This window comes from Oreochromis niloticus, linkage group LG9 (assembly GCF_001858045.2).
Source record: "Oreochromis niloticus isolate F11D_XX linkage group LG9, O_niloticus_UMD_NMBU, whole genome shotgun sequence".
Classification (NCBI taxonomy): Eukaryota; Metazoa; Chordata; class Actinopteri; order Cichliformes; family Cichlidae; genus Oreochromis; species Oreochromis niloticus.
This window is the reverse complement of record NC_031974.2, coordinates 3,008,773-3,036,398: the sequence shown is the minus strand read 5'-3', so window position 1 is coordinate 3,036,398 and position 27,626 is coordinate 3,008,773. Positions and strand designations below refer to the sequence as shown.

At 47.5% G+C, this 27,626-nt stretch overlaps 3 protein-coding genes and 1 long non-coding RNA gene across 7 annotated transcripts; 2 read left to right on the top strand and 2 right to left on the bottom strand.

Moving 5' to 3' along the window:
- Positions 1-734: 734 nt before the first annotated feature.
- xrcc2 (X-ray repair complementing defective repair in Chinese hamster cells 2) lies at positions 735-4,107 on the bottom strand. The gene is made up of 6 exons (XM_003457170.5): positions 3,833-4,107; positions 3,358-3,439; positions 3,239-3,274; positions 2,996-3,145; positions 2,657-2,918; positions 735-2,294 (listed from the first exon to the last, which is right to left on the bottom strand). Exons 1-6 carry the CDS (start codon positions 3,851-3,853, stop codon positions 1,961-1,963), a joined length of 885 nt encoding a protein of 294 aa, XP_003457218.1. The 5' UTR covers positions 3,854-4,107; the 3' UTR covers positions 735-1,960.
- Positions 2,841-26,178, top strand: LOC112847789 (uncharacterized). Of its 3 annotated transcripts, none has more exons than XM_025910195.1 (3): positions 2,841-2,939; positions 24,278-24,557; positions 25,275-26,178. In XM_025910195.1, exons 1-3 carry the CDS (start codon positions 2,880-2,882, stop codon positions 25,580-25,582), a joined length of 648 nt encoding a protein of 215 aa, XP_025765980.1. In that variant the 5' UTR covers positions 2,841-2,879; the 3' UTR covers positions 25,583-26,178. The 3 variants fall into 3 exon arrangements, with proteins under 3 accessions (XP_025765980.1, XP_025765981.1, XP_025765982.1); XM_025910196.1 differs by lacking the exon at positions 2,841-2,939 and adding an exon at positions 23,002-23,152; XM_025910197.1 differs by lacking the exon at positions 2,841-2,939 and adding an exon at positions 23,002-23,152 and having other exon boundaries at positions 24,275-24,557.
- On the bottom strand, positions 4,883-12,435 carry LOC102079853 (uncharacterized). Of its 2 annotated transcripts, none has more exons than XM_013265279.3 (7): positions 12,299-12,435; positions 11,160-11,343; positions 9,933-10,223; positions 9,146-9,708; positions 8,389-9,072; positions 6,650-7,738; positions 4,883-5,503 (listed from the first exon to the last, which is right to left on the bottom strand). In XM_013265279.3, the coding sequence occupies exons 2-7, from the start codon at positions 11,332-11,334 to the stop codon at positions 4,970-4,972; spliced, it is 3,336 nt and encodes a 1,111-aa protein (XP_013120733.1). In that variant the 5' UTR covers positions 11,335-11,343; positions 12,299-12,435; the 3' UTR covers positions 4,883-4,969. The 2 variants fall into 2 exon arrangements, with proteins under 2 accessions (XP_013120733.1, XP_013120734.1); XM_013265280.3 differs by having other exon boundaries at positions 4,885-5,503; positions 8,425-9,072.
- On the top strand, positions 12,699-14,486 carry LOC109194204 (uncharacterized). The gene is made up of 3 exons (XR_267976.4): positions 12,699-12,836; positions 13,447-13,615; positions 13,957-14,486. It is a non-coding gene; the product is annotated as an uncharacterized LOC109194204 (long non-coding RNA).
- Positions 26,179-27,626: the final 1,448 nt, after the last annotated feature.

Genomic DNA, 27,626 nt, shown 5'->3' with positions numbered 1-27,626 from the left:
TGGAACTGGTACAGGTGAGCGCTGCTGTTGCCTGTTTAGGTAGTATCGCTCTGTTCTGTGTGCCATCTCCAAGATTAATGTAATCCAGCTGTTTTAACCCGGGACCGATGAGGTGCAGCTCTCTGGTGTCAGCTGGGTCAGAGTGCTCACCTGCACAGGTGCACAGTGTTTACAGTGTGCTGACTAAACGGACCTAGTGCATATTTTGTTGTGTTTTTCTCATTTCTAGCTGCTGTGTGTTCCAGCGTGTACCTGCCGAGGTGTGCCGCTGGACACCAGGTGAGAGCTCAGTGTTGTGTCTGGTGAGGTTAAGGTTTCAAGTGAGCCTCGCTGGGTGGCTGTGTGTGGGTAACCTGCTGGTTAGCATGCTTATAAGCTCGCCTGTCACAGCGGCCGTGGAGCCCGGTACCGCCGCCTGTGAGCGCGCTCACAGCCCCACACGCTCGGTGCGGGCTCAGTGAGGGTACCGGGAGCCGCTCGGTGGTTCTAACTCGCTGTTTAAAGGCTTTCCCCCGGCCCGGAGCGGCTAGCGATTAGCCGTTAGCTCGCTCGGACCGCCCAGTTGACTGATCAATTCTCTATTAACATTAGCGCGGAGGCTAGCTGTTAGCAGCCCGGTCCGCCGCGCGCTAGCGGCGGGCCGGGAGCGGCGGCAGGAAGCGGGCCGTTTAGCGAGCCGCGGGAGTGTCGAGAGAATAGGGAAGAAGCGTCCTTACTGATTCGATGCAATTCTCTTTTTCCTCTCCAGCTTTCAGCCAACTTAGAGCGACGACTTCAAAGCCAACAGCAAACTTCTGCCAACCTCAGCCTCCGTTTGACACGCCTGGCACGGCCGGGTCTCCGGCGGAACATTCCCGGTGGAGCACGAAGGGAAAAGCGCGGTTTTTACTCCGAAAACTGGCGAAAAATTAAAGTTGAAGCGGTCGCTCCGTCACGGAGGCCATGTTTGGGAGCGACCGAAGCACCGCCTGTCAGCGCCAGCAGAGGAAGTAGGTCCCGCAAAACACGTCCCGCCTCACCGGGCCGCACGCTCCCGTCAGACCCGGACATGGGCGGCGTGCACCGAGGGTCGGCCTGTGAAAAGTGCCGGTGTGCGAGCATCCACGCGGGCACCGGGATTATTTGTTTGTGTTGTGTAAAAAGTGTGTCTGACCCCGCGGAGGGATCAGCTGGAGGACTGCTCTGGTGAAGCGGCTCTGTCAGCAGACCTGGAAGTCCCGGAGCGGAGCGCGAGGATCCGGACCGCGCCAGACACGTGCCCGAGCACGGAGCGGAGGGCCGGGGTGAAGGGTCAGGTTAGTGTCGACCCGAGGGCGCCACGCCTGCAGGAAGAGGATCCGGTTATTAGCCGCTGAAGTTTAAAAGAGCCAAACTGTCCGTGACAGTGACGTCATCACCCTCATCATCATCATATGGCTTCATCACAGGGATGCTGACGTGGTGGGCGTGTCTATCTTGGATAACATCGATGGTTATGGTGGTTGTTTTATGGATTATGTATGTTACACAGGAGAGATAAGCTCCGCCCACAGTAACAGAATACCTGACAGCACCTGGAGCTGAGGCCACACCCACCTCAGAGTTATTATTAATTAGATTAATCTAAAATCTGCTGATGGGTCTGAGTGGAAACAAACACACAGGTCACAACACACATGTCCAGTTTATTGAACACAAACATTTATGCTGACCCTTTGGCGATGACCTCATCCTGACCCCACCCCCTCCCTTCTCCCTGTACCTGTACAGTCCCACCTGTGCAGCTCATTATAGTCTGCTCCTGTTTCCACTGTGGGTCGAGCAGACAGAACACTGAATCAAATCACACAGAAAAACACGCAGATGAAGTAAACAGAGTCTGTGCTGTGAGGGGCGTGCCCGCGGCAAGGGCTCAAATGTAATTGGTCCCCCAGCCAGATGACTGACATCTCCCTGATCCATGATTGGACCAGAGTCTGAGTTACTGACGTGCAGCACATTTGTTCTCCTCCGACTCCAACAGGAACTCCACTCCTGCCTCCGTCACACAGAAGGAGCTGCTCCAGGAGGCCTTGACCATGGAGGAGGTGGTGGTGCAGTGGACGGTGAAGATTTGATGTCTCCTCTGCTCCTGGTCGTCTCCTCCTTCACCAGCCACGTTGTTTCCTGGCTTCTGCCTGGAGCACAGCAGCCGGTGGGTCACCAGCCTCTGCCAGGAGCGGCAGAGGTACGACCGCTCGGAGTCTGAGGAGGAGGAGGGGACGGCGGGCCTCCTGATGGCGTGACAGGTGGCGAAGACGGTGATTCTATAATCCCTGGGGAGTAGGAGGAGCCAAAAATCAGAATATTAGTGAGCCAGAGTCCAGAACAGAACCACCACAGGCTCCACTCAGGTCCGGTATTTGACCCAGCAAAACACGAACAAACCAACATTTTACACAAACACTTGATCAGCCAACACCCTGACCTACAGTGCTAACACTGCACAGTTTGACCACCAGGGGGCACTCTGCACATGTGTTTGTTTGGCGTGCCTGGAAGAAAAAAAGCTGCACACCGTGATCATATCAGAGCTCAGCGGAAACCTTCAGAGTGGTGGTGATGTCACGCAGCGCACTGTAACACATGACCTGTGAGCACCCTGAATCAGTCTAACTCTAGGATATGATGGACCCACCTGAGCAGGCGTCCCAGCAGCTCCGCACACCTGCTGAGCTTCTCCTCCTGTTTGGTGTAGCTGACCCCGTCCTCGCAGCGATCCACCCAATAAAACGCGGAAATGCTGTCTATGAGGATCAGCGCCAGGGCGGGCCGTGACGACAAGGTGGTCTCCAGGAAGTGGAGCGTGAGGAGGAGCTGTGAGGAGGAGTAGCAGTGAACGACCAGGAGGCGGGACAGACATGAGCGCAGCGCTGCCTCGTCTGCTCCGGCCAACAGCGCTAAGGACCCGGAGAGACAGGGTTAGTGTGTAACTTCCTGTTTGTGTGTGTGTGTGTGTGTGTGCGTGTGCATATACCTGCGCTCAGTTTGCTGTCCAGGATGCTGACCAGGTGTAACATGTCTAGGCTGTAGTCTGTGTCCACAAACACCACATCCACCTCCAGACCCCCGGCTGCCTCCGGCAGAACGCACCGGCACAGCAGGTGATACAGCAGCTCCGTCTTACCTGAGCAACACACACACACACACACACACACACACACACACAGAGTTTACATGCAGGTTAAAAGTGGAGGCACTTCCTGCATCGTGAACTCACCTGTGCCCTCCAGCCCGAACAGCTCCACCACCGCACCTGAGAGCGAGAAACAATACATACAGTGAGACAGTCACCTGACAGCATGTGTCAGCTGTGACTGGGTAGGCGTGGTCAGTCACCTTGGTCGGGTCCTCCATCTTCCGGAAACAGACGAGGCTCAATATCCTTCAGGCAGCGCCGCGCCTCCAGACGAGCTAATAGCTGAGGAGACGCACACACCGTTACACTCTGCTCCAGGATATACACTGTACCAGATTACACTCTGCTCCAGGATATACACTGTACAGAGCATTAGACACTGCTCCAGCACGTAGACTGTACCACACTACAAACTAAACACGTGTTTTGAGGTCTGGCAGATTTTCCGGCAGCATCTCCAGCTGTGCAGAGCTCTGCTCAGTGAAGGTCACAGCAACACACCTATACACAACCTGTACCAAACTCGAACAGGTAACTGGCTGTTTTCTTCCTACATCATTTGAAAGCAGACACACAACCTCTGACAGTCACCGTCACACGGGCGGTGCTAACAGCGCACTCACACAACGCCGCGGTCACGTGACACACAGGTAAACGCGAGCTTCGGTTTCTCACCTGAGCGCCGCTCTCGCTCATCTCAGCAGCTTCTTCTTCGGGGCCGCCACGGCTGTTTTGAACTGACTTCCGGTTTCCGCCGTTTCACCGTAAAGACCGCAGCTGGAGCATTACCGTAATGTTTATAACATCGCGCAGCAGAATGACTCGACCTGCACCCCTCTGACTGGAACAATTTGTGCAGCCCCTCCCCCTTTGAGCCAGCGTCTGTCTAATTGGCTGCCCGTCACAAACTGAAGGTGTGCTTCACCTGTGTGAATCTAACAGCAGCATGTGAGTGATCCCTGAGGCACCAAGAGGGGCTGAACTAGTGAGGAAGACGAGGGGTCAGAGGTCACGTTACTGAGGCGGGGCAGTCAGAGGTTAGTGACACTAACAGGTGAGGCGAGCTAGCAGTGAGAGTGGAGGAGACGCCCGAACAGCTCAGATGGGACAGCAGCATCAGTCTAGCTTATAATCACAAACACAAAGGTGTTACAAGGGAGGCTGCTGATTGGACAATCGTGCCTCGCCTGTTATGTGCTGTGTTAGATGATAAACAGCTCTGTGCTCAGTGAGGCCGATTTTATCTGCACCACACCTGTCCTGCAGTCCGGCGTTCTCCAGTGATCCTGACTGTGAGGATGAAGATTCACCTGTTGATCGTCATGGTGACACTTTAAGCTCTATAATCTGAAAACTGACAATGATGATGATGATGGACTGACAGGAGCCATGCAGGGAGGACTTTCTCTGTCAGGACTGGAACTACTGCTAAATACACTCAAATACTTTTACTTCGGTTTGATTGTAGCACTTGTGATATTTTTACTACGCAGCGATGGCTCCAGGCTCACAGACCACCTGCAGTACCTGCGACGTCCACCAGGGAGTCATGGCCCACACTGATTTAGATTAATCAGAGCCTGACGTGACCATATAAAGATATCCCCTCTCTAACATCATGCAGTTCCATGGGTGGTGCAGCCTGACCTTTGACCTCATTATTAGAAACCATGAACAGCAGGACAGAAAAAAGGAGCTGGACATTATTTCATTTTATTGTTCAAAAACAAAGAGTGTGACACACACCTAAAATCACTGAAACCAAACCAAAAAATTAAAACAAACATGTTTAACAAGAATGTCATCAGCCAATCAGAGGAGGCGCTGCATTGTGACAGAGCAGGGGGAGATAGTCACCTGACCATCCTGCAGGTCTCTGTGAACCAGGTAAGTCTGTCTGTGCACACCTGTCTGTCTCTCTGTGGCAACAGCAGCCTCAAACCTATCAATTATCTGTGAAGTCCCGCCCCCAGCCTTAGTGAGGCCACCAGCCTTCATTCTTCCTTTCCTTTGTGTGGGTTTGGTTGCTGCACTCTGATTGGCTGCTCTAAGACCACGTGACGGCTCCTCTGACTCCAGCAGGTATCTGATTGGTGGGCCAACTCTAGTCCTCCGCTGCCGCTGAGACTCCTCCCCATTCTCGTCGTTACCCTGGGTTCCTTCTTTCAGTTTGCTATCAGAAGCTCGAGCACTGCTCATGGCCATGCCAACTCTGTTGCCGTGGGGACTGTCTAAGATGCTGCGGTGCTGATCGCAATGATGCAGGAACAGTCTGCTGGCACGGCTGAACTTTCTGTTGCAGATGTGACAGCCGAACACTCGCTTCGGTCTGTGGAGGACAGACGCCTGCAGAGAGGAAAGGTCACGATTAATTGAAGGCTTTTCATGGAGTTTTTAGGACATCCTGATAATAATGAATTACAGTAGTCCAGCCTGGAAGTAATAAATGCATGAACTAGTTTTTCAGCATCACTCTGAGACAGGATATTTCTAACTTTAGAGATGTTGCACAAATGGTAGAAAGCAGTCTTACTTATTTGTTTAATATGTGCATTGAAGGACATGTCCTGGTCAAAAATGACTCCAAGGTTCCTCACAGTGTTACTGGAGGCCAAGGTAATGCCATCCAGAGTAAGAATCTGCTTAGATACCATATTTTTAAGATTTTCAGGGCCGAGTACAATAACCTCAGTTTGATCTGAATTAAGAAGCAGAAAGTTAGCGGCCATCCAGCTCTTTATGTCTTTAAGACATTCCTGCAGTTTAACTAATTGGTGTGTGTTACCTGGCTTCATGGACAGATAGAGCTGGGTGTCATCTGCATAGCAGTGAAAATTTATGCTATGTCTTCTAATGATGCTGCCTAAGGGAAGCATGTATAATGTAAACAGAATTGGTCCTAGCACTGAACCCTGTGGAACACCATAATTGACCTTAGTGTGTGAAGAGGACTCTCCATTTACATGAACAAACTGGAGTCTATTAGATAGATATGATACAAACCACTGCAGTGCAGTACCTGTAATACCTACAGCATGTTCTAATCGCTCTAATAGGATATTATGGTCGACAGTATCGAACGCAGCACTGAGGTCTAGCAGGACAAGCACAGAGATGAGTCCACTGTCAGAGGCCATAAGAAGATCATTTGTAACCTTCACTAAAGCTGTTTCTGTGCTGTGATGAGCTCTGAAACCTGACTGAAACTCTTCAAATAAGCCATTCCTCTGCAGATGATCTGTTAGCTGTTTGACAACTACTCTTTCAAGGATGTTTGATATGAAAGGAAGGTTGGAGATTGGCCTATAATTAGCTAAGACAGCTGGGTCTAGAGATGCTTTTTAAGTAAAGGTTTAACTACAGCCACCTTGAAGGCCTGTGGTACATAGCCGATTATTAGAGATAGGTTGATCATATTTAAGATTGAAGCATTAATTAATGGCAGGTGCTGTTAGCTGCCTCAAGATTGATCAGTTAACTGTAGCTACCAACCTTTTTTGGGCTCCGTCTGCTGTGTGTGGGTTTGTTTTCTGTGTCCTGATTAGCTGTTCTTTGACCACATGACAGCTCTTCTGACTCCAGCAGGTACCTGATTGGTGGGCCGACCATCGTCCTCCTCGGCCTCTGAGGCTCCTCCATCTTCTCGTCTTCCTTTCTTCTGCCCTTTACAACCACGTGACTTCTGTCTTTATCTTTAGCGTCAAGCCTGTCAATCATCTCTGAAGCCCCGCCCCCAGCCTCACAGAGGACAACAGCATCTGATCTTCCTCTCCTTCTTGTGAGTTTGATAACTGCCTCCTGATCATTCTGATTGGCTGTTCCAGAATCATGTGACATTACCTCCGACTCCAGCAGGTACCTGACTGGTGGACTGACTGTCGTTCCTGGTCTCTGAGGCTCCTCTTCCTGTGTTCCTCCCATTGAGACCATGTGACCTGTGTCTTTATCTTCAATGTCAGAAGAGTCAGTCATCTTTGAAGCCCCACCACCAACAGAGTCTTTTGCTCTTCCTCTCCTTGTGTGTTTGTTAGCTGCCTTCTGATTGGTCTGATTGGCTTTTCCAGAACCCCTTGTTGTCACCTCTGACTCCAGCAGGTACCTGATTGGTGGGCCAACAGTCGTCCTCCTTGGCCTCTGAGGCCCCTCCTCCTTCTCCACACAGACTTGTTGCGCCTCCCTTTCCTCGTCGTCCTCCTCCACTCTGCTCCTCTTCGTCCCCCTCCTTCCATTCCTCCTCTTGTTCAGGGTCCAGTAGTCGACCAACCAGCTGGGACTTTTTCTCACACGATTTATGTCTCTTGACCAATAAGGAGCCCCGGTGGGTGCTGTGAAGAGGGGCTTCCTGGGCCTCTGAGGCTCCTCCTTGTCATCCTGGGTGGTCTGTTTTTCCTGTTTGTTTTTAGGAGCTCGGGCGTTGCTCAGGGCCGATCCACATCCATTGCCGCAGAGACCACCTATATTGCTGTGGTGCTGATTACATTGGTGCCGGAACAGTCTGCTGGCACGGCTGAACTTCCTGTTGCAGAGGTGACAGCCGAACAGTCGCTTTGGTCTGTGGACAGACGGGTGGAAGACAGACGCCTGGAGAGGGGAAAGGTTAGGCAAAGGTCATGTGAGCGTTGGGTTAATTAAAACTAACTAAAGACAAAAGGTGCAGAAAAGTCTGGCTGAAGGTCGGGAAAGAAGAAGTTCCTATGGTTACCTACTCGGAACCACTCGCCACGACTGGTTTTCCACTACAATCTGGTAAGTACCAAATGTACGTGGTTGTTGTTATAGCAACGTGCCCGAGTGTCCCCTGACGTGATTAATGTGCAACTCCAATAACGGTGGATGTCCAGGCGATGATGGACCTGCTACTCGGTTTGTGGCGTCAGACTCAGGTACACAGCGTTGCTTTTGTAGCCATTTCTGTTGCTGCCCGACTTCAAAAATGGCGCTTTTCATTTTTTGCGAATGAGACGCTGTCACGACTCATCGAGGGAAGCAACTGACCGGCCAATTGGGGGGAAATTTTAGTATTTGCTCGAATCACTTGGAACGCCAGCCAAACAGCACCCGGTACCAGGAACTATGACCTAATGGGCAACCCCGAAAACCACGGCGAGTCGATCCGAGTAGGTACTAATGAAAAAGAGGCTGTAGTAACAGGTAAAGTTCAAGTAAAGGTCAGAAGACATGGGCTTGTGTTCTGTATCCTGATTGGATGTTTCTAAAATATGTGTTATCACCTCTGACTCTAGAAGGCGTCTGATTGGTGGACTGACCGTCTTTCCTGGTCTCTGAGGCTCCTCCTCTTCCTGTCTTCCTCCCGTTGAGACCGTGTGACCCATTTCTTTATCTTCAGTATCAGAACAGTCAGTCATCTTTGAAGCCCCGCCCCCAGCCTCATTGAAGTCAAAAACATTTTTTGATCTTCCCCTGTACTGTGTGGGTTTGTTTTCTGCGTCCTGATTGGAGATTCTGAGACCACCTGATGTTTCCTCTGACTCCAGGAGGCCAACCAACGTCCTCTTTGGCCTGTAAGGCTCCTCCTCTCCTTCCTCTCTTCCTCCTGTTGTGACCATGTGACCTGTGTCTTTAGCATTAGTCTCAGGCCTGTCAATCACCTCTGAAGCCCTGCCCCCAACAGCATCTTTTGATCTTCCTCTCCTTCTTGTGGGTTTGGTAGCTGCCTCCCGATTGGTCTGATTGGCTGTTACAGAACCATGTGATGACTCCAGTAGGTACCTGATTGGTTGGCAGACTGTCCTCCTTGGCCTCTGAGGCTCCTCCCTCTCCTCTGCATCACCCTTCGCGTCATTGGTTTGTTCTTGCTGTTGGTCAGCAGCAGCTTGTGCGCAGCTCAAAGCCGGTCTGTGGACGGACAGATGGAGATCCAGAGACGGCTGGCTGGTGAAGTTCAGACCACACACCTGGAGACAGGTAAAGTTGAAGGTCAAAGGTCAGAGAAACGAAGGTGATGTGATGTTCAAGTGAAGGACTGACCTGGCAGAGCTTCCACCATCTCTCTGCTCCTCCGTCTGCTGAGGACTCCATTGTGCTGCTGTCATCCAGCTCCTTCTGCTCCTTCTTCGGCCTCCCCGTCTTCCTCCTCCCCACGTCTCTGCTTGCTCTGCTGTGATTGGCCTCTGTTGGCCCATGTGACTGCTGCTCAGACTCCAGCAGGTATCTGACTGTCGGACCGACCATCCTCCTCCTCGGTCTCTGACACTCCGCCTCCTCAGTCTTCATTATGACAGATTTGACTCTTCCCCCTTCTTTCATGGTCTCCTCCCCTCCCCTCTCCTCCTCCTCCTGCCCCTCGTTCTTCTTCCTCTCTTGGATCCGGGTTGTTTGTTTCTCTCCTCGCTTGCTGGTGTGGGACTCCTCATCCTTCTCCAGAAGTTTCATCTTTAGTCTCCTCCTCTTCCCGGGTGGTTTTCCTGCGATGTGATTGGTCGATTTGTCAGCCAGTGATGACTTTTGTCTTTCACCTCCATCAGGCCACCTCCCCCCCTCCATCTTCTTCTTTTCTTTAAATGCCATGTTCTCAGAGCAGAGTCGCTCCTCTGCAGGAGAAGAGAAAAGGGAGTTAATGTTCAAATACTGATTAATACAAAGAACCGATCACTAATCAATAACCCAGATACTGACTGATGCAGAGAGCTGATGAGAGGAGGCTGAAGGATGACAGGTTGGGAGTTGAAGAACACCTGAGCAGATTAAAGACTTCCTGCTCCGAGAGGACTCGATCTTCAAACATCTCATTTAACCTGACTGTTACAAAACTTACCCTCAGGTACGTGCACCTCCTGCTCCTCTTCCTGCTCCTCGTCTTCGGCCAGCCCCGGGCTCAGGGGAGCGATGAGTCCAGGAGGAGCAGCCGAGACGTCCACAGGAGTCAGGGGAGGCATGCTGGTTGAAGGAGACGACTCGTGCTCGGAGAACAGAGGCACACTGGGTAGCAGGGCAGGGCGGTCGGTGGCGCAGGGAACACAGCGTGACGTGTGACCCCTGCAGAGCTGCAGCAGAATGCCCCCTGCTGGTTCATCCACCCGGATGGCGCCGCAGTGCCAGGAAACACCTGAGAGGGGGGAGGCGTACCTGTGAGCGCGTTCTGCTTCAAACAGTTAATAACTCAGACAGCACCTGGCCATGACGCCATCAACGGTCTCGATGTCAGCACTGCAATGAATTCTGGATAAATTTAGACATCTGTGAGAGAGAAAACAGCGTGTCTGCTTAGGTGTGTTTACCTGGGCAGAAGGTGTTTCTAATCAGCAGGTGTGGGACAGGAACAGGAAGTTCACCATCTTCTCACCTGTGAGGTGGCTTCAGTACAAAGCCCGTGGACCGTGACTTCACCTGTGACTCCACCCATGACTCTACGTTTGTGGCCGGGTGAGTGGCACGCCGACAGGCTCTAAACCCAAAGGCGGCGCTCGGCGACGAGGCACACACCCTTTTATCCAACATTCATAGAGACACGCACAGGTGAGCCAGTTTCCATCAGAAACATTGCGTCAGCCAAAGACTCTCCACCCTCAGCTTCATCAGCTCCACGTGAAAGTGAAGCTTGTGTGGAAGGCCCAGAGCTGCAGGAGTAGACAGCCGGCTCAGTCTTTCCTGCTTCTCTTCCCTCTGCCGTTTATTTCACTGCTGTGTATGTGTGGATCTGTGTGGACCGGCTCTGCGTGGCCTCTGGGTGCCACAGAGGACCTGGGCCCAGGTCTAGCCTGTGGAATCAGGTTGTTCCTTCCTCAGGTCGAGCCCTTCATCACACACACTGTTATTACAGCTGCACTATGGCGCATCACTATAGCGACCAGCGTAACGGCCTGTGTGTTGGCAGGCTTCCTGTGTTTGAGTCAGTTTGTGTTTCATGTGCAGCTGGTTTGTTTTTAGGCTGCTTTACAGACACGTTGGACTGGACCTGAGTTTGAAGCTCCGTGTTTCAGAGAGCCCAGTTATAAATCAGAGAGTGTCTCAGCCACGGAGGCCCCGTCCCACCGAGTCTCACCTGAGTGTCTCCAGCTCAGCTGCTGAGTCAGCAGATCCACCTGGACGGCGGCGTCCCTCCTCTCCACCGCCTGGCTCTGACAGCCCACCTCCTTCCTGTCCTCCTCGGGGCTCTCCCACTGGCAGCCCACCTCCTTGCTCCTCCTCTCCTCCCTCCTGTGACCGTCAACAATCATCTGGAACACCTGCAGGGGGCACCACAGAGAACAAGCGTCATAATCACATCATACAGGGCGTCACACAGCTGGACATCCAATCAGCCACAGGAGAAAGTTCAAACCAGCTTTGAGCCGACTGCACCACCCAGCATCTGTGGGTGGAGCCACTGTGACAGCACGATACCACGGTCTGCGACTGATGACATCAGAATAGACCAGATCTGATTGGCTACCTCCCTCAGTACTGTAACTGCAGCTGATTTAAGGTGGAATGACTTCACTCAGCTCAGACGGAAACACAGAAGTGTCCCCGTGTAAGCTGGGGTCATACTAACATGGTGACATCACTGCAGAGACCGGAGCCGTCCACCAATGACAGCAGCCATTAGATGGGCTCAAACCCACAGGGAGTCTCGGAGCTCCTGCAGGAGCAGCCTGTGGAGACGCAGAGCTGTTTAAACCTGACGATCTTCATATAAAGAAAAGTAAAGGTGCTTTTCTCTGATCCAGGAAGAAGGAGAGCAGGACGGCTTTGGTTTAGAAACAACATTTACAGTTTAAATACGTCAGAGCACAACTTTATTGTTCAACCTGTGGATAACCTCCCCACTGACCCGCCTCAACCAGTCGGACTCGCCCCCCCACCTGTGGACCCCCCAGGCTGCGTCCTCAGCCTCCTGCTGCACACCAACCCACCCACACCACGTCCTCAACAGCTCTTCTCTGAACTCATGTAACTCTGTGTTTGGTTTCGTTGTGAACACGAGAGCAGATTTGCTCACAGCCACACGCGATCAACCTCCAACCTTACACGCTGATGACGTCACTCTTCTACTCTCGCAGGTAAACAATAGAAAACAAACTTCAGTCTGTTTGGGCTGATTTTACTTCTCAGCAGGCTTCCGTTAATCTAATTACTGAGGTAGCTGCTGCCCCTGTTGTTTGTTCCAATAAAGATTCATTCAAAAAAACAAAAACAAACCTTAATTATCAGTGACGTCACAGCGCCTCGTCTCCTCCGTGAAGCCGCCGTTAGCCGTTACTTGGACCTGTTAACAGGCGGCTGTGCACCGGCGCTGTGAGCTCCGCGGGCTGCTCCGGGTGGCGGTCAGGGTGGAGGTCCGGGCCTCATGCTGCGGTCTTTAAAGCGGCTTGAAGCGGAGAAAGGAGTGGGACCGAGCAGCTCGCTGTTGGCGCCGCTGCTACTTCTTCTTCTTCGCCGCTGTGCCGCGCTCTGCCGCCCCCGCAGGCCGCAGCAGGAACTGCACCCTCACATGACGCCTGCGCACTAGGACAAACAAACATCGACTTCTTCGTGTTCTTCTCACCGTCAGCTTCACCGAGAAGGGTCTGGCTGCAGCCACTGTGGAGCTCCACAGTAACCCGAAACACGTGACCTCCACAGTAGCCGGAAACACGTGACCTCCACAGTAACCGGAAACACGTGACCTCCACAGTAGGCAGAAATACGTTCCTGCGTGGATCATCGACTGTGGAAATCTTGCAAGTGGATCCTAAAGGTTGGGACAGAGTCTTTCATGTATAATTTTTTTTTTTTTGCCGTTAATAATTATATAATTTTAGGAATCATCTAGTTTGCTTACACTGATTACTTTGGCACTTTGTTAGCGTTACAAAAACGGTCATACCTCCGAAGTATCTAAACTTTAGCAAGGAGTGTGTGTACTTTTGACACCTCTGGTTAGCATTTAGTGGTCAGTTTCAAACGTATTTATTTTTTGCTTGTTATTGAACTACTTTTCACTATCTGTAACATCAATGCACATTGTTCCATTTACTGCATATTGCACTTTATTCATGTCTTTCATTCCACCTGCAAAAACATTGTAACAAGGTCGTCACAAAGAGGTTTATATATGTATAAATACTAATATTCTCTATTCCATTCTGTTCTGCTTTTTTATTGCCCAGACTTTAATTAGCCTTTGTTAAATTGTCTGTTATATGTCAATAGATACGTATGCCACAAATAAAAGTGTTTTGTAAATTATGCTTTTGTAAAGAATTTTCTCACCAAATCTCTTACATGCTAACTGTAATGTGGTATTTCTGCTAAAACCTGAACTTAAATGTGTATATGGTGTTTATCTGTTTTTCTCTCTGTTTTAGATGCTCATATCAAATTGGAATTCTGCCTCCAATCCAGAATTGCAGGAATGCACAACATGTTGCAGAAGACTCTTTCACTGCCCTCTGTGCCCCACTTTCAGCCCTACTGTCAAGGCAAAGATTGAGGAGCATATAAATGGACACATTAAAAATGCTTTGCCTTTCAAAGGTATGTTGATATTAAATATACCTCATAGTTATAAATATGCTCTTCTTTTCAGCACCTCTGCAGTCTCTTTGTTGACTTAAAAGTTGCTTTTCACATTGTACAGTTCAGTGCATTCATCAGCGAGAGAAAAAAGCGTGTTTTCATTAAATTTTTTTTTTTCCTGTTCACCACATTTCCTGACAGCTCTTGTGATCCACACCATTTTGCTTTCATTATTGAGGATGGCTTGGATATTTTTGTTAATATGTACAATCCGATTGTTAGATAAACTGATTGCATTCTATACAACTACATTTAAATTACATGTTGTTGTTTGTTTTCTTTTTTTCTCTCTCTTACAGACACTTTCACTGCCCTGTCTGTAACATGACAGTCATACAGCGTTGGGATATGGCAAGGCAAATTTTCTCATGTCAGCATTCAGGACTGCTCCCCACTGAACTCTCCGAGGAGCCCCATCTCCCTCTCGATGTCTTGTCTCCAGTATCTAAACCATTTTCTGAATCTTCAGTAGAACGTTCATGTGCTCTACCCTCTGTGCTAAATGAAACTGTGGCTTGTGGAAAGTCCTTGAAAATGAAACGCCCTCACTGTGGTCTTAGTCTTCTTAAAAAAAACTTCAAGGCTCTCATGATGAGGAGGCATTCAAGTAGATGTTTGCCTGGCTTGTCATCTGCAGTGTTTTTGTGTAGAGGGACTTCTTCCTCTTTGTTTTTCAGTTTGCAGAGGACATGGAGCTCTTTTTAAAAGCTTGTGCTGATGAGCAGGGACTACGGGTCAATGCGATGTTTGACATTTAATGGACAGATGAAGGCACTGGCTGTTTGTTTGTGTTTTTTATGTGTTGTTGTTTGTTTTTCAGTGTACAGAATTCCAGTTAAACTTATTATTAAATATTCACTTGTTTCCATGTTATAGTAAAAAAATTAAGTGTAAATGCAACAGCATTGTTTGTTGATATTAACATTAATATATTACCCTGTAATCAATAATATTTTTATACATTTTACGCATTACCCCTCTGGGCTCTATCCTGGCCATTTGTGGCTTGACCTCTCTCTCTTTTTTTTTTTTTTTTTTTTTTTTTTTGACTACTACACTGCAGTGGACCAAAAGAATGATGCAGGTTTGATCTTAAGGATCTAATACTTCTGTGTGTTTGTGCATGACATTGCAACGCAAATATGTATTTGCAAGATAGACTGAAATAAATAATGACTCATCAAATATTACACAGGCTGCAGTGAATTTTTGTTGATACTGGCTAATGAGATTTGAGTTTCCCAGTCAAACTTAGCTTTGAAGCACATGCTAAAAACACTGTAACTCTTGTACATTTCATAAAAAGACACCATAGCCAAAATATTAACAAAATATATATTAATAAAAAATTCAAAGCTGCAGCACATACAGCAACAAACACTGTTAGTAAATGTGTCCGGGAGTTTATGCAGGTGCAGAAAGTGCTGCTGCTGTAAGTAAGCCTAACAGCTTCCAGATCACTTATTTTTCTGGAAAGATGGTAGGAAGGGCATCACTGCTCATTTCTACAATCTCCCAGATCTTGGAATACATGCCTTTGTCCCATGAAACCACTTCACAGTACTAGGAGTCCACTAAAACCTATAAAGAGAGTGATCCTGGAAGAAATGGGGCACACACTAGTGACCTCACCAATTGCAAGACAGCCTTTTCCCCGATGCTCATATGGGGGAAAAAAAGGAAGTTTCATGAAAACATTAGGACTTTATCACCGTTTTATCTGAAAAGTTAATGGTAATATATAACCTAACTGGCTATAAAGAGTAAAAAATTTAGATACAATTTTGATTTTGATGAAAAGGACTGGTGCTATTTTAAAGAGTCACATCGGTAAAAGTAGATAAATGTTTTAAGAAATATACATTTTATAGCATTTTGTGAACATACACAAAAAGTGGCCATTTTTGGCAACAAACAAGCTGAGAGAGTTTTATATTTTTTGCTCTCCTTGAACAAAAATAACAGTGCATAATCATTGTTGATGTTAATCAATTAGATGTCCCAGACTCTACTATTAATAATACAGCGGTCCCTCGTTTATCACAGGAGTTAGGTTCTAAAAATAACCCGCGGTAGGTGAAATTCATGAAGTAGCCAACTTTATTTTTTACAATTATTATAGATGTTAAGACTGTAAAACCCCCTCACCACATGTTTTATACACTTTTCTCAGACAGGCACGGACATTTTCACACTTTTCTCTTTTGTTCAAACACTCTTAGAGTTCAAACCTTCGTAGAAACATAGTCCAGTATTATGGAATGAAACCAAAAGGTGCATTTGAGGGTGCAAAACGTTTCGTCGGCATTGTTGTGTTTGTTTGGGAGAAAACTTACAAACATACAGTACAGCACTTCAGAGTTACACTGCTAGCGATCGAAGATTTATGTAAATTCGACAAGCTAAACGCATTCTGTACTGTACAGCAGCAGTCCCCAACCTTTTTTGCACCACGGACCACTTTAATGTGAGACAATATTTTCAGGGAACGACCTTTAAGGTGTCGCGGATAAATACAGCAAAAGAATAAAAAAGAAACTGTGGTATTTTGTAAATATAATAATAAAGGTGACTTGAGCTGTGCACCAACAACACAGTGACATCCTCCTCTCTGCTTCTTAATGCTCTCTGGTCGCTATGGTAACGCGTAAATAGTTCTTTCAAAATAAGACACACAACTACAACCATACATTTCACACCGGAGCCTCAACTCTCGCGGAACGGTACCAAAGGACTCACGGACCGGTACCAGTCCGTGGGCCTATTAGGGACCGCTCCTGTACAGGAGACACTGGACTAGATTGACTGACAATGGTCTACAGCAATCAGAACGCACAACACGATGTGTTGTAAAAAAAATAAATAAAAAAAGAAATCAGCGAAACAGCGAGTGTCGCGGAAGGTGCGCCGCGTTATAGTGAGGGACCACTGTACACTTTTGGCCACGAACAATTTAGGGGATGTTGAATTTTTTTGAACAAACCCAGAGTGTTAAAACCCCCCCACTTAAAACCATTTTTATTTCTCAGCAGCATCAATAGGAGCAAAAACACAATTTAGTTTTCGCTGCTAAAGTCTTTAACTGAATTTAACTGAAGTTACGTGTTTCCGGTTACTGTGGAGGTCACGTGTATCCGGTTACTGTGGAGCTCCACAGTGCTCTACCATTGACTGTAGAAAACATGGACGACGCCACAGCTCCCCAAAAATGAAGCCAAAACGTCTCTATCGCCCCCTGGTGTCTGGCTGCAGTATAGGTCATAAACCCCGCCTCCTCCATGTTAGCGGATGGGACTGGGGTCAGACTAAAATAAATTTATTCTCCTTAGATAATTTTTTTCCAAAGATTCTTTCTTTTGTTATCAATAGTTCTCATCATGCTGATTGATGTCCAAGGGGTCTCCTTTCCCATAAGTTTGATTCTAATTCCTACCGCGGTGATGTTAAATTGGGGTGAAACGTCATCATAGCAGCTTTGACTGGCAGCTGCAGTCACGGAGAAACTTGCGTATCTGTGTTCGGGAATAGCAGATAGAGCGTAGGCTCTGAGAGGAGGGCCAGCGTTTACGCTACGAAAACACGACCGAGTGTTTTAACCTGACAGCCTGAGGTGTTCTTCAGTAAACTGGACAACCCGACAGAAGGACCCGAGGCCCCGCTGCACTTTTTCGGTAAGTTAAACGTGTTTGTAAGCTAATCCATAACTACCGTCCTTAGCTATGTCCTGAGACCTAGCTAGCTAAAATGAGCACTCGGCTGTCAGGGTTCGTTTAGCTAATCTGTGCAGGTGAATGAATTTACTAAAGAAATCAAGAGAAACGTTCCGGGCTAATCAGTCACTAATTACTGTTACTGCACTTTTATTACAAGTATTATACTGTAAAAGCAACAGGCTGCACCCTGCTTCAGCTCCTGTGCAGAGCTGATTATTAAATATGTGCAAACAACAGCATGTTTTCAGTCTCTTGCCACATCTGTAAAGACAGTAACATCTTTTTTAAAAGCTGGTACTTCAGTAACTCCTCATTAATCAGGAACTATGGATTAAAGTACTGTAGTGTACTGTAATACTGAAAAAATGTAAGAGAAGAACTTCAGATCCTGAGTGTGTGAGGACAGAAGAATCAGCTTTATTTCAATTTTGAGGGATAAAATTTATATTTGAGTTTGATGGTTCTGTTGTCTTTGTGATTACAGGAGCTGCCCTCAGATTCAGACCTCAGCACCACCCAGTGACAGCAGACAGATCATCCAACATGTTCACATGTTAACTGCAAAATGAACTGATGAAAACAGTACAAAGGTTAAAGTACCACACGTTAGGGCTGGGCGATATATCAAAAATTTATCGTTACCGAAATTTATGACTCTCATCGACGACATTTTGCCCATGTCGGTAAATTCGGTATTTAAAAAAAAAAGGCACGTGCAGGTTGGCGATGTTCATGTCCCTTTAAGACGCTGTGCTACGTTACAGACTTGACGGGGTGGAGTCACATGACTCTACTACCTGTCAGTGTTGCCAACTTAGCGACTTTGTCGCTATATTTAGCGAGTTTTCAGACGCCCTTAGCAACTTTTTTTCTAAAAAGCGACTAGCGACAAATCTGGCGACTTTTTCTGGTATTATTGGAGATTTATTTATGACGACTTTTTGACGTGAAAGTGGGTATCGCTTTTACTCTCAACAAGCAGCGGGTGCTGCCGTGGGCACCTCGCCCGTACCAAAGCACTCACAGGCGGAGGATAGTCCTCCCCCAGCTGCTATCAGGGCAGGAGATGTTCACACCTATGCGTCCAAACTGCAAATGAATCACGCATGAGCGAAGCCGCTGCTCCCACACTGACTGTAACGCAGTCAGTTCTTCTTTTACTGTTATGCTGTTTTGTGGATCACGAGGTTTAAAACTACTTATAAACACACACACACACACACACACACACACAAAGTAACTCCACCAGAGTGCCTATTTCGGGTCTTTTTTGCCGGTCCAAGCCCGGATAAAGGAGCAGGGTTGGAATTCTGACTTTAAAAAAAACAATAATTGCTAAAATAAATTTAATTTGTAGTTCTAAATAAATTCTAAATGCATTTAGGACGTTTTTTACTCACTTTATGTCTCTTCCACAATGTTATTTCTCTCTCCAACAACGTAGGTTACAATTATATTAGCATGACCAATTATGCAAATTAGGCGATGATGTCATTTAGTGACTTCTGGCGACTTTTAGGACAGCCAATAGCGATTTTCCTTACTGAGGAGTTGGCAACACTGCTACCTGTAACAAGACGAGACACGGGTGAACAAATGGAGGACGATTTAAATGTTGAAGCAGCAGCGACGGAGGTAGAGCTGGTGGAGGAGGAAGAGGAGACGCTTGTTAACAAAAAAAATGCATCATCAATCGTTTGGCAACATTTTGGATTCAACAAGGATGATATTGATCAAAAAATTGTTAAATGTAAACTCTGCAAAAAGACTGTTGCGTCAAGTCAAGGTAACACAACCAACCTCTTCCACCACCTGCAGCACAACCATGTGATTCGTTTGTTTCAACGTTTGTTTTTTTGGCACTTGGGGTGGTTATCGTCCATTTATCGTTATCGAGGTTAACTGCTCAATTTATCGTGATATTGATTTTAGGCCATATCGCCCAGCCCTACCACACGTGCTGTAGTGAAAGCTGCAGCTTTAGTGATAAAGTTAAAGACAAAAAACAAAAGGATTAATCACTCATGTAACTGTGTCACTATATATCAGCATTAACAGGACCTCAGTTTGGTGTTTCACAAAGCTGCTGATCTCAGACCTGCACAGCTTCTGTTTTAAACACTTGATGTACTCAGCTGCATGAAGAGCATATGAGATTTTCTCTGACACAATTAAATAAAACCTGATGAAGGTCAAAGGTCATCACTTGTATGTTGAACTACAAACTTGTCATCTGGAATTCTTTCACAGTTTTCTGCAGATAGTGTGTTATTTACCATAAAGTGATTCAGAGTTATTCATACCAGAGTAACCAGAGAGGATCATATATTTTTAAATATATAACTTTCTACAGGACTGAATATAATATCTTTATGTAAAAGTCCGGAGCCTCTGGGGAGTATCCGAGTATTTATAACATTACACAAACCAAAGGTCTCCATCACAGTGTTCATGAAATTCTGGGTTTATCCATCTCCTGGATCGGGCCTACGGAGGAGTGCTGAAGATTTCCCTGTGAGGGAGCTGCTGGTGAAGATCATGAGTCCTGCTTGATCAATGCGATGAGCTTCAGTCTTCCTGGTGTTTCTTAAATGAAGCCTCTCTCAGTGGGTCAACAGCACCTCTGGCACAGGACAGCTGTGATGAAAGAAAAGGAAGAAGTTTCTCCAAACCTCTGGACCCAGGAAACCCAGCTTGGTCCTGATGGTCTCCCTCACTAGTTTCTCTCCAGGGTGAATGTAGCTGTTGATATAATATGGACTCTATTATTAAATGAAAAGAACAAATTAGACTACACTACTGAAACGTTCTGCTGATGTTTTTAAAGTCTCCATGTTACCAGGCTGTAGAGGTCTCTGAAGATTTAAACCGTTTTAGATCCATGACACTCACAGTCTTATGTTAAAATCTCAAAGGACAGCATTATATGTTTGATATTAACAGTAACTCTGGGCCTCTGTAGAGTGTGCAGATGATCTCATCGCTGTCTAAAAATGGATAACAAACATAAGAAATGCTGAATCCTTCAATAACACAGACTATTAGAGTAGCAGGTGTGTAGCATCGCTAACTAGCTAGCAACAAGCCTCCAACACAGTGCGTATGCTAGCGGCTAATCTAGCAAACGAATTAACAACAGAGTGATTTTAGAACTATAAGATGATAAGCTGTGTGTCTTTTTTTTATAACAGTGACATGGTTGTATTTACCTTAATTAAACGAGTCGTCAGTCGCGGTAAACCAGCAAAAAAACTGGAGCAGCCGGGCTACGTAAAAAGTGTAGAGGGGCGTGTTTGCGGTCATGTCCAGCGGGTGTGTGGGCGGGAGCGTTACACAATCGCTCCACCTCAAGTCACTACTGCGCAGACTCTGGCTCCAAATTTGCAAGATGGCAGCATCCACAAGCGGGATATTTTGGCTTCATTTTTGCACAATGGTAGGAAGCGGAGTCGCGTCGTCCATGTTTTCTACAGTCAATGTGCTCTACACTCGTATCCTTCCTCTGCAGCTGCACGCACTAGTTTTCCCACAGAGCCCCACTCACACAGTCCGATTAAAGGAAAACCCTGCAGCAGAGGGTTATCCTTTAATCTTTTCCTTTAATCAGAGCGGTGAATGAATGAATAAATGAACGAATCATCCGACCACACATTACACAAACATCAGAGTGGGGAGAAGGTCAGAACAGGTAGCTTTGGAAACAATGAAATGCACAACAGATGAGGGAGGAGGAGAATAAAGATCTCCACTCAGACTGAGCTCCTACAGGAGGACAAACACGTCAGCACAGACAACACATGGATCTTCACACCTTACAACATAACGGACGTGCATCCGAGGCGTGTGGAGGGGGTGATTGTATATCTGTGTGTGTGTGTGTGTGTGTGTATATCCTGTGTCCTTTCACCCAGTTTTAAGCAAACATGGACAGAGACTTAAAGCACAGTCCTGTAATCAGGGAAAAGAATTTGTCGTTCCATCCAGCCTCGGCCTTGAAGCCGTTCAGATGGCGACGGGGTGCCTGAAAGAGTTGATGGTTGTTTGGTTTAAGGTTAGTGCGAACAGACTGCATTTAATTTTGCAGTTGATCTCATGTCCATCACTGGTATATCCCTTTGCAGAGCTGTGAGCTTTTCCAAGATCTTATCCACTTTCTGTGACTGCTTTCTTTATTCTTCGATAAACCAGGGCTGACCCAGCTCTGAACACCAAGAACCCTGTTATCATGGTTCTGAATAAACAGATGTCTTCAATGTCCTCCATCGAGAGTGCCACCAAGCACACGACGCCCCACTCTCCCATCCACCCATCGTGTAACCGGCAGTAAACGTCCCTGTAGCACAGTTGGACTCCCCTGAGCCCAGGCTTCTCGTAGAGAAAGTGTATCAATTGCGTTGAGACACCAGTTGATCTATTCTTTAGTTTTAGAGAACAAGACTGGGAGACTGATGATGGTTAGAGTTAGACGAGACTAGACTAGGACACAGAAACCAAGCAGGAAAGATAAGGTGAGGGAGAGAGATGTGACCGCCTCCTTCGAGAGCTGGAGAAAAAACAATGAATGAAAGCTGAGGCTCAGTGATCAGTGAGTAAAGCAGCTGATCCTGTTGGTGTGTCAGCCTGATCTTCATCACCCTCCTCAGGTTTCTCTGCAGAGCTCTCTGCTTCCAGTCACGTTAGCTTCAACTATCATCCACTTTTCTTCATGAACACTTGAGGTCTGTTTATGTTTCAGGTTGTGAAACCCCGAAGCTCGAAGCTAAAGTCCTCAGAGAGACATGTGAAAGCAGCAGCGTGGAGGCTGCTGGGCCAAGGCTCTGCACAGTCTTTCAGTTCATTGGAGGGTTCGTTTCAGCTTTTGTGCCATTTCCTGTCAGCGTCAGTCGTTTCTAACATCGCCGTGTTTGTCAGGGCGTTTCCTCACAGCGGCCCCTCTGAGGCTGCTGTTCCTGAAAACGCCTTCAAATGTTTTGTTGTTGCTTTTATTTCTTTTCTTTAAGTTCTGCTGGAGGTTTCTTCCTGTTAAAAGGGAGTTTTTCCTTCCCACTGTCACCAAAGTGCTTGCTCATAGGGGGTCATGTGATTGTCTGTATGTATCATTGTATAAAGCACCTTGAGGCGACTGTTGTTGTGTTTTAGCGCTGTATAAATAAAACTGAAACTGAAAATAGAAATTATTTCATTTCAAATGTTTTATTTTGAAAGTCTGTTATTTTCTTTCAGCAGCTCAAATGTTTGCTTTCAGGTTTAGTGGCCGTCCTTGCTGCACCTGAAAAGTAAGCAGGTCAGTGACACATGTGCAAACCTCACTAACCCACATACAGCCCACTTCCACCTCCAGTGGGCTGAACCAGCTGCCCTTTGTGTCAGTGTAGAGGTGCCTGCACAGTTCATGTGAGCGCTTGGGGGGGGGTCTTTATCTGTGAGGAAAACTAAAAGCTGTGCGATAGTCAAAAGTCACACATCGATGTCCTCACACACATTTTCCAAAGATTTTCAGCGGGCCAGACTGGTATCTTTATGGGGTCCATTCTGGGCCCCCAGGCCTTATGTTTAACATGCCTGACGTAGACAGATGTGAGAGAGGTTGACGGTGAGCGGATGTCGTCTTCCTGTGTCACATTAACACAGGAAGCATGAAAGGAGAGGCCAAACCTCCGACATCAGTCAGTCTGAGCAGCTCCTGACAACTGGGAGAGCAGCAGCCCTGAAGCCCGTCTGACAGGCGCCAGCGAGTGGAAGCGCTCCTTTCTCTGTCATCGCTCCATCTTTGAGCTGAAAGGTGAGTGTGTCTCACGTTTCTACCTGAAGCTCCTCGTCAGCTTCAGGGTCGGCTGAGAGATTCTGGTTTGGCCTTTGAGGCCGAGCGCCACAGAAGGTTTCCTTGCTGCGAGCCTGACGTCTGTGCTCTCGCTGGTGTTGAATAAAAGCAGCTGGAGGCCATCTTTGTAAACCTGCTGTGAGAACATCTGCAGGGTTTGCTCCTTCTTTCACACTTTATCATCAGTCAGCTGTTTGTGGTCCCTTCGTCTTTAATCTGAGATCAGGTTCAAACCAGTTTGAGCTGCAGTGACAGGAAACAGCTGAGGGCGGGGCATGCTGACAATCCCGACTCCTGATTGGTGTCGGGGGTGTCCGCTGCTTCTGCGTTTTGACTGTTTTGTGCAGGCTGAGTAAACGAGAACAGCCTGTGAAAGATAAGTCGTGTGTGAGTTGAGGCACCTTTAGACTCCGCCTTGCTGGCATCTGCTTATTGAAGAGGCTCTCTGTGGGTTTGGGACTGTCGGCCGTGGACGGGATTTAGAGTTCCCTCCATCGATCCTGTATCCCAGCTGACCCACAGTCGAACTGGGTGATGATCCTGACCAGTTTAAAGAACATTAATGCAAACTGACCACGCAGAACACGTTGCCATCACTTAATACAGACTTTGTATGAACCCATGTTGTTCATGCAACAACAGGAAGTAGTTTTTATTGCAGAGTTCAGAGAGTATCAGCAGGTCATGGATGAATATTTACGTGTTCGTTTGGGGAGGCCGTTTGCTCCTCCCCTTTCACAAAGGATGCTCCAGTGTGTCCTCTGCTAAAGGAGGTAATAAAGGAAGCACTGAAGTGCCTTTAGTCCGTAACATGTGGGGAATTCAGACAGCACTGATGAGGGCAGGTACTTCTAGGTCACGCCTCCTTCCTGAACTAAACCCCGCCTCTTTCTGTGCCTCTGTCATAGTCGTCCATGTGTTTGTAATGCACTGATTTATTACTGGAGATGTTTGCTAACACTGACTGTGTTTCACGTCGGTGCTCTCACAGTGTAAAGCTGGATCTGCGTTAGCGTCTTTGTCCCGTGTACGCTCATTACCCATGATGCATCAGAGTCTGATCACAGTGTTTTCTGATGCTAGCAGGAAGCCGAGATGACGGAGCAGGACCTCGTCAACATCCTGGATGACATAACGGATGAGGAATTCAAGACCTTCAAGTGGAACCTGAAGAACGAGCGGTTTAGAGACATCGAGCCCATCAAAGTGAACCAGCTGTCGAAGGCGGAGAGGTGCGACGCCGTGGATCTGATGGTGCAGAAGTATGACATGGACGGAGCCGTGCAGGTGATGGAGAGCGTCTTTAAGAAGATCAACAGGAACGACCTGGCGAAGGAGCTGCGAAAGCTCATGGGTCAACCTGCAGGTCAGTGAGGCTGTAGGCAGGCGTGCACTTCCTTTAACCTGTTTGAATGTTTGACAGTCAGGTGACATCATCAGGGTCAGAGGTCACACGCAGCGTCACGCTGTGACAGGACCTCTCTCCCTTTTAAGGTGCATTTAGAGCAAACAGCTGATGGAAGGAGCCGCCCAAGTCGGAGCTGCTGGATTAAACATGTTTGTTGGATGTTCTAAGAAACCTTGAGCCACCCGTGGTCGGAGGTCTTCGGCCTCACGCTGAGCCTCCCGTGGTCGGAGGTCTTCGGCCTCACGCTGAGCCTCCCGTGGTCGGAGGTCTTCGGCCTCACGCTGAGCCTCCCGTGGTCGGAGGTCTTTGGCCTCACGCTGAGCCTCCCGTGGTCGGAGGTCTTCGGCCTCACGCTGAGCCTCCCGTGGTCGGAGGTGTTCGGGTTCACGCTGAGGCTCCGTGGTCGGAGGTCTTCGGGCTCACGCTGAGCCTCCCGTGGTCGGAGGTGTTCGGGTTCACGCTGAGGCTCCGTGGTCGGAGGTCTTCGGGCTCACGCTGAGCCTCCCGTGGTCGGAGGTGTTCGGGTTCACGCTGAGGCTCCGTGGTCGGAGGTCTTCGGGCTCACGCTGAGCCTCCCGTGGTCGGAGGTGTTCGGGTTCACGCTGAGGCTCCGTGGTTGGAGGTCTTCGGGCTCACTCTGACCTCGGCATTAATCCATCCTCCTCTCTCTCACAGGTCTTCCAGGTCCCGAGCCGACAAAAACCGCCGCTGACTCCTCAGCAGAGGAGAAGCTGACGGCCGTTCGCTCTCAGTTTATCGACAGAGTGTCCGAACCCGTCCTGAGGAAGCTGCTGGATAAACTCCTGGAGCGCCGCGTCATCATCGATGATGAAATGGATTTAGGTGGAGTGAGGAGCAGGGCGGATAAAGCCCGACAGGTGATCGACGTGGTGCGGAGAAAAGGATCCCAGGCCAGCTCGGCTCTGATCGCCGCTCTCTGCGAGGTGGATCCGTGCCTTTCACGGGAGCTGCAGCTGATGTGACGCACTGCCAGATGTTCAGCACTCACAGGAGAGCAAATTAGGAATCATCTGTAACACCCACAAGCAGCTGATACAGTTCAATATCCAATCCTCCAATCCACTTACAGAAGCACGAGCACAAAGGTTGGCTCGTCTATTTGGTTTGGTTTTCACATCACAGGTTTTCACAGAGACGATTTTCTCCGCGTCTTTATACAAACAAAGACGTTCAAACAGCAGAACATGTCAGAGTTTCAGCAGGTTTCAGGACTAAAGTGTTCCAGAAACGAGGCTTTGAGTCAAACCTGAACAGTCGGCTCTGTGAAAACCTTCAGGTTGGATGGAAACCAAGATCTCTGACTTCCAGTCTGAGAACAAAACAATCAGGAAAATGACTTTATTTTTAGAATTTTCATTGGACACTGATGTTAATAGGAAGTTTATTAGATTTTATGGAAACATTTTAGAGCTGATTAGAATAAAAGAAACCAACAGATTAATGAGGATTTTGGCTGTTTTCATGTTGTCAAACGTGTCAGAGAGCAGAGGGTCAGACTGTTTCATGTTTCTTTCTATAACTCTGATCAACGTGAAAATAAAAGATGAGTTTCCTGTCACTGTGTTTGCTTCAGTCTGTAAAGTAGCCTTGAACATATTCAGTAACTGACAATCATTATTGTGGATCAATATGGGTTTTCACAAATATTCAGAGATGTTGTGGTGAGTGGAGAAGCTAATAACCGTCTACACCTGGACCCTGGTTTATTGTAACCTGCAGTGAGCAGGGGTGGAGGTGACAGGGAGCGATGGAGAGCGGGAGCTCTGACTTCATGGTCTGAACAGGAGTCGGTGATGGATTTGTTACAGGCAGGAAGCTGTAATCTGTCCATCTTCATCTTCTACGTCAGAGAATAAAGACAAAATATTCAGTTCAAAACGTCCTACCAGGAACAGACGTAGTCCTGGGATGACTTCCACAGGAGTCAAAACCACCAAACCCCCCCTAAATTAGAACGTTATAGGTGTGCTGATTGTTTAACATTGATGAGCTATAGAGTGGACTACAGTTCTTTGCCGATCCCTCCCATGTGACGTGAATCTTTTCAGATCATCCATGTGCTTAAAAACACTTTTCAATAATCAGTTTAATGTTTCAATTACATGAAACATGGACAACTTTCACTTCAGATATTAATCACAGTGATTAATATTTAAAGGCAACAAAACACACTGGAGTCAAGCTGTGATGTCATCAACTACACCGCTGTTGTAGAACCGGCGTGCTGCATCCTCCCATCCTCCGAGCGCCGCACTCCTGACCGAGCTTTCAAGTATGAACTAACAAGTACGCAGGAACTTTGGCTGTGTCCGAATTCAGGGGAAGGATGCTCATAAGGACACTACCTACCTACGTCACAAGGTAGTGTCCTTAGACGGACGGGTAGTCAGGAAGTGAGCGGCTTGGACAGCCCCCTTTTTTTCTCCATAGAAACTTTATTGAACAAACAATGAGTATCCAACATAACAGATGGGCTGTGGACAGCCTCCTAGCCTTCAACTCCGCCCTTACTTGCGTGTTTTTCCGGTCACTAGCGCCACAGCGCGAAAACTTTAAAATGGACCCAGAAATGTCGCTCCGTTGTTTGGACAATTTTATTTCTCGAGGAGCTAGAAAAACCTTATTGTCGCCGCCCGCACGTTTTGTACCTTAGGCTCATCAGAGACAATGATATACAGGTAAAATAATTTCCTTTAATCTACACGCATTTAGGAATTACTTAGCTAATTACACGGATAATTGAAATATTGCCGGCGTTGTGCCAAGAAAGTGTTCGCCTGCCAAAACTGATTTCCAATGTTTCCGAGTGTAATATGTGTAATATCTTTATGTATGTTGGTAAATAGACTTCGGTGAACATGGTTTACTAAGGGGTTTTATATATACAATAATTACCTGTTGTTGAAGTATCTTTATAACTCTGGTTATAATGTAGGTACAATTGATATATTTGTTGCGCTGTCTGCTGTCCTCTTGGCCAGATTACTCTTAAAAAATAAATTTCTA

Coding starts and splice junctions, on each gene's coding strand:
- LOC112847789 (XM_025910195.1), top strand. CDS start 2,880: ATGAGCGCAGCGCTGCCTCGTCTGCTCCGGCCAACAGCGCTAAGGACC. Junction 2,940..24,277: donor TAAGGACCCGGAGAGACAGG/GTTAGTGTGTAA, acceptor TGATGCTAGCAG/GAAGCCGAGATGACGGAGCA. Junction 24,558..25,274: donor GCTCATGGGTCAACCTGCAG/GTCAGTGAGGCT, acceptor TCTCTCTCACAG/GTCTTCCAGGTCCCGAGCCG.
- xrcc2 (XM_003457170.5), bottom strand. CDS start 3,853: ATGAGCGAGAGCGGCGCTCAG. Junction 3,440..3,832: donor TGAGCGAGAGCGGCGCTCAG/GTGAGAAACCGA, acceptor GCGTCTCCTCAG/CTATTAGCTCGTCTGGAGGC. Junction 3,275..3,357: donor AGATGGAGGACCCGACCAAG/GTGACTGACCAC, acceptor TCTCGCTCTCAG/GTGCGGTGGTGGAGCTGTTC.
- LOC102079853 (XM_013265279.3), bottom strand. CDS start 11,334: ATGATTGTTGACGGTCACAGGAGGGAGGAGAGGAGGAGCAAGGAGGTG. Junction 9,709..9,932: donor GGAGGTGCACGTACCTGAGG/GTAAGTTTTGTA, acceptor CTTCTCCTGCAG/AGGAGCGACTCTGCTCTGAG. Junction 7,739..8,388: donor GACGCCTTCTAGAGTCAGAG/GTGATAACACAT, acceptor TCCCCTCTCCAG/GCGTCTGTCTTCCACCCGTC.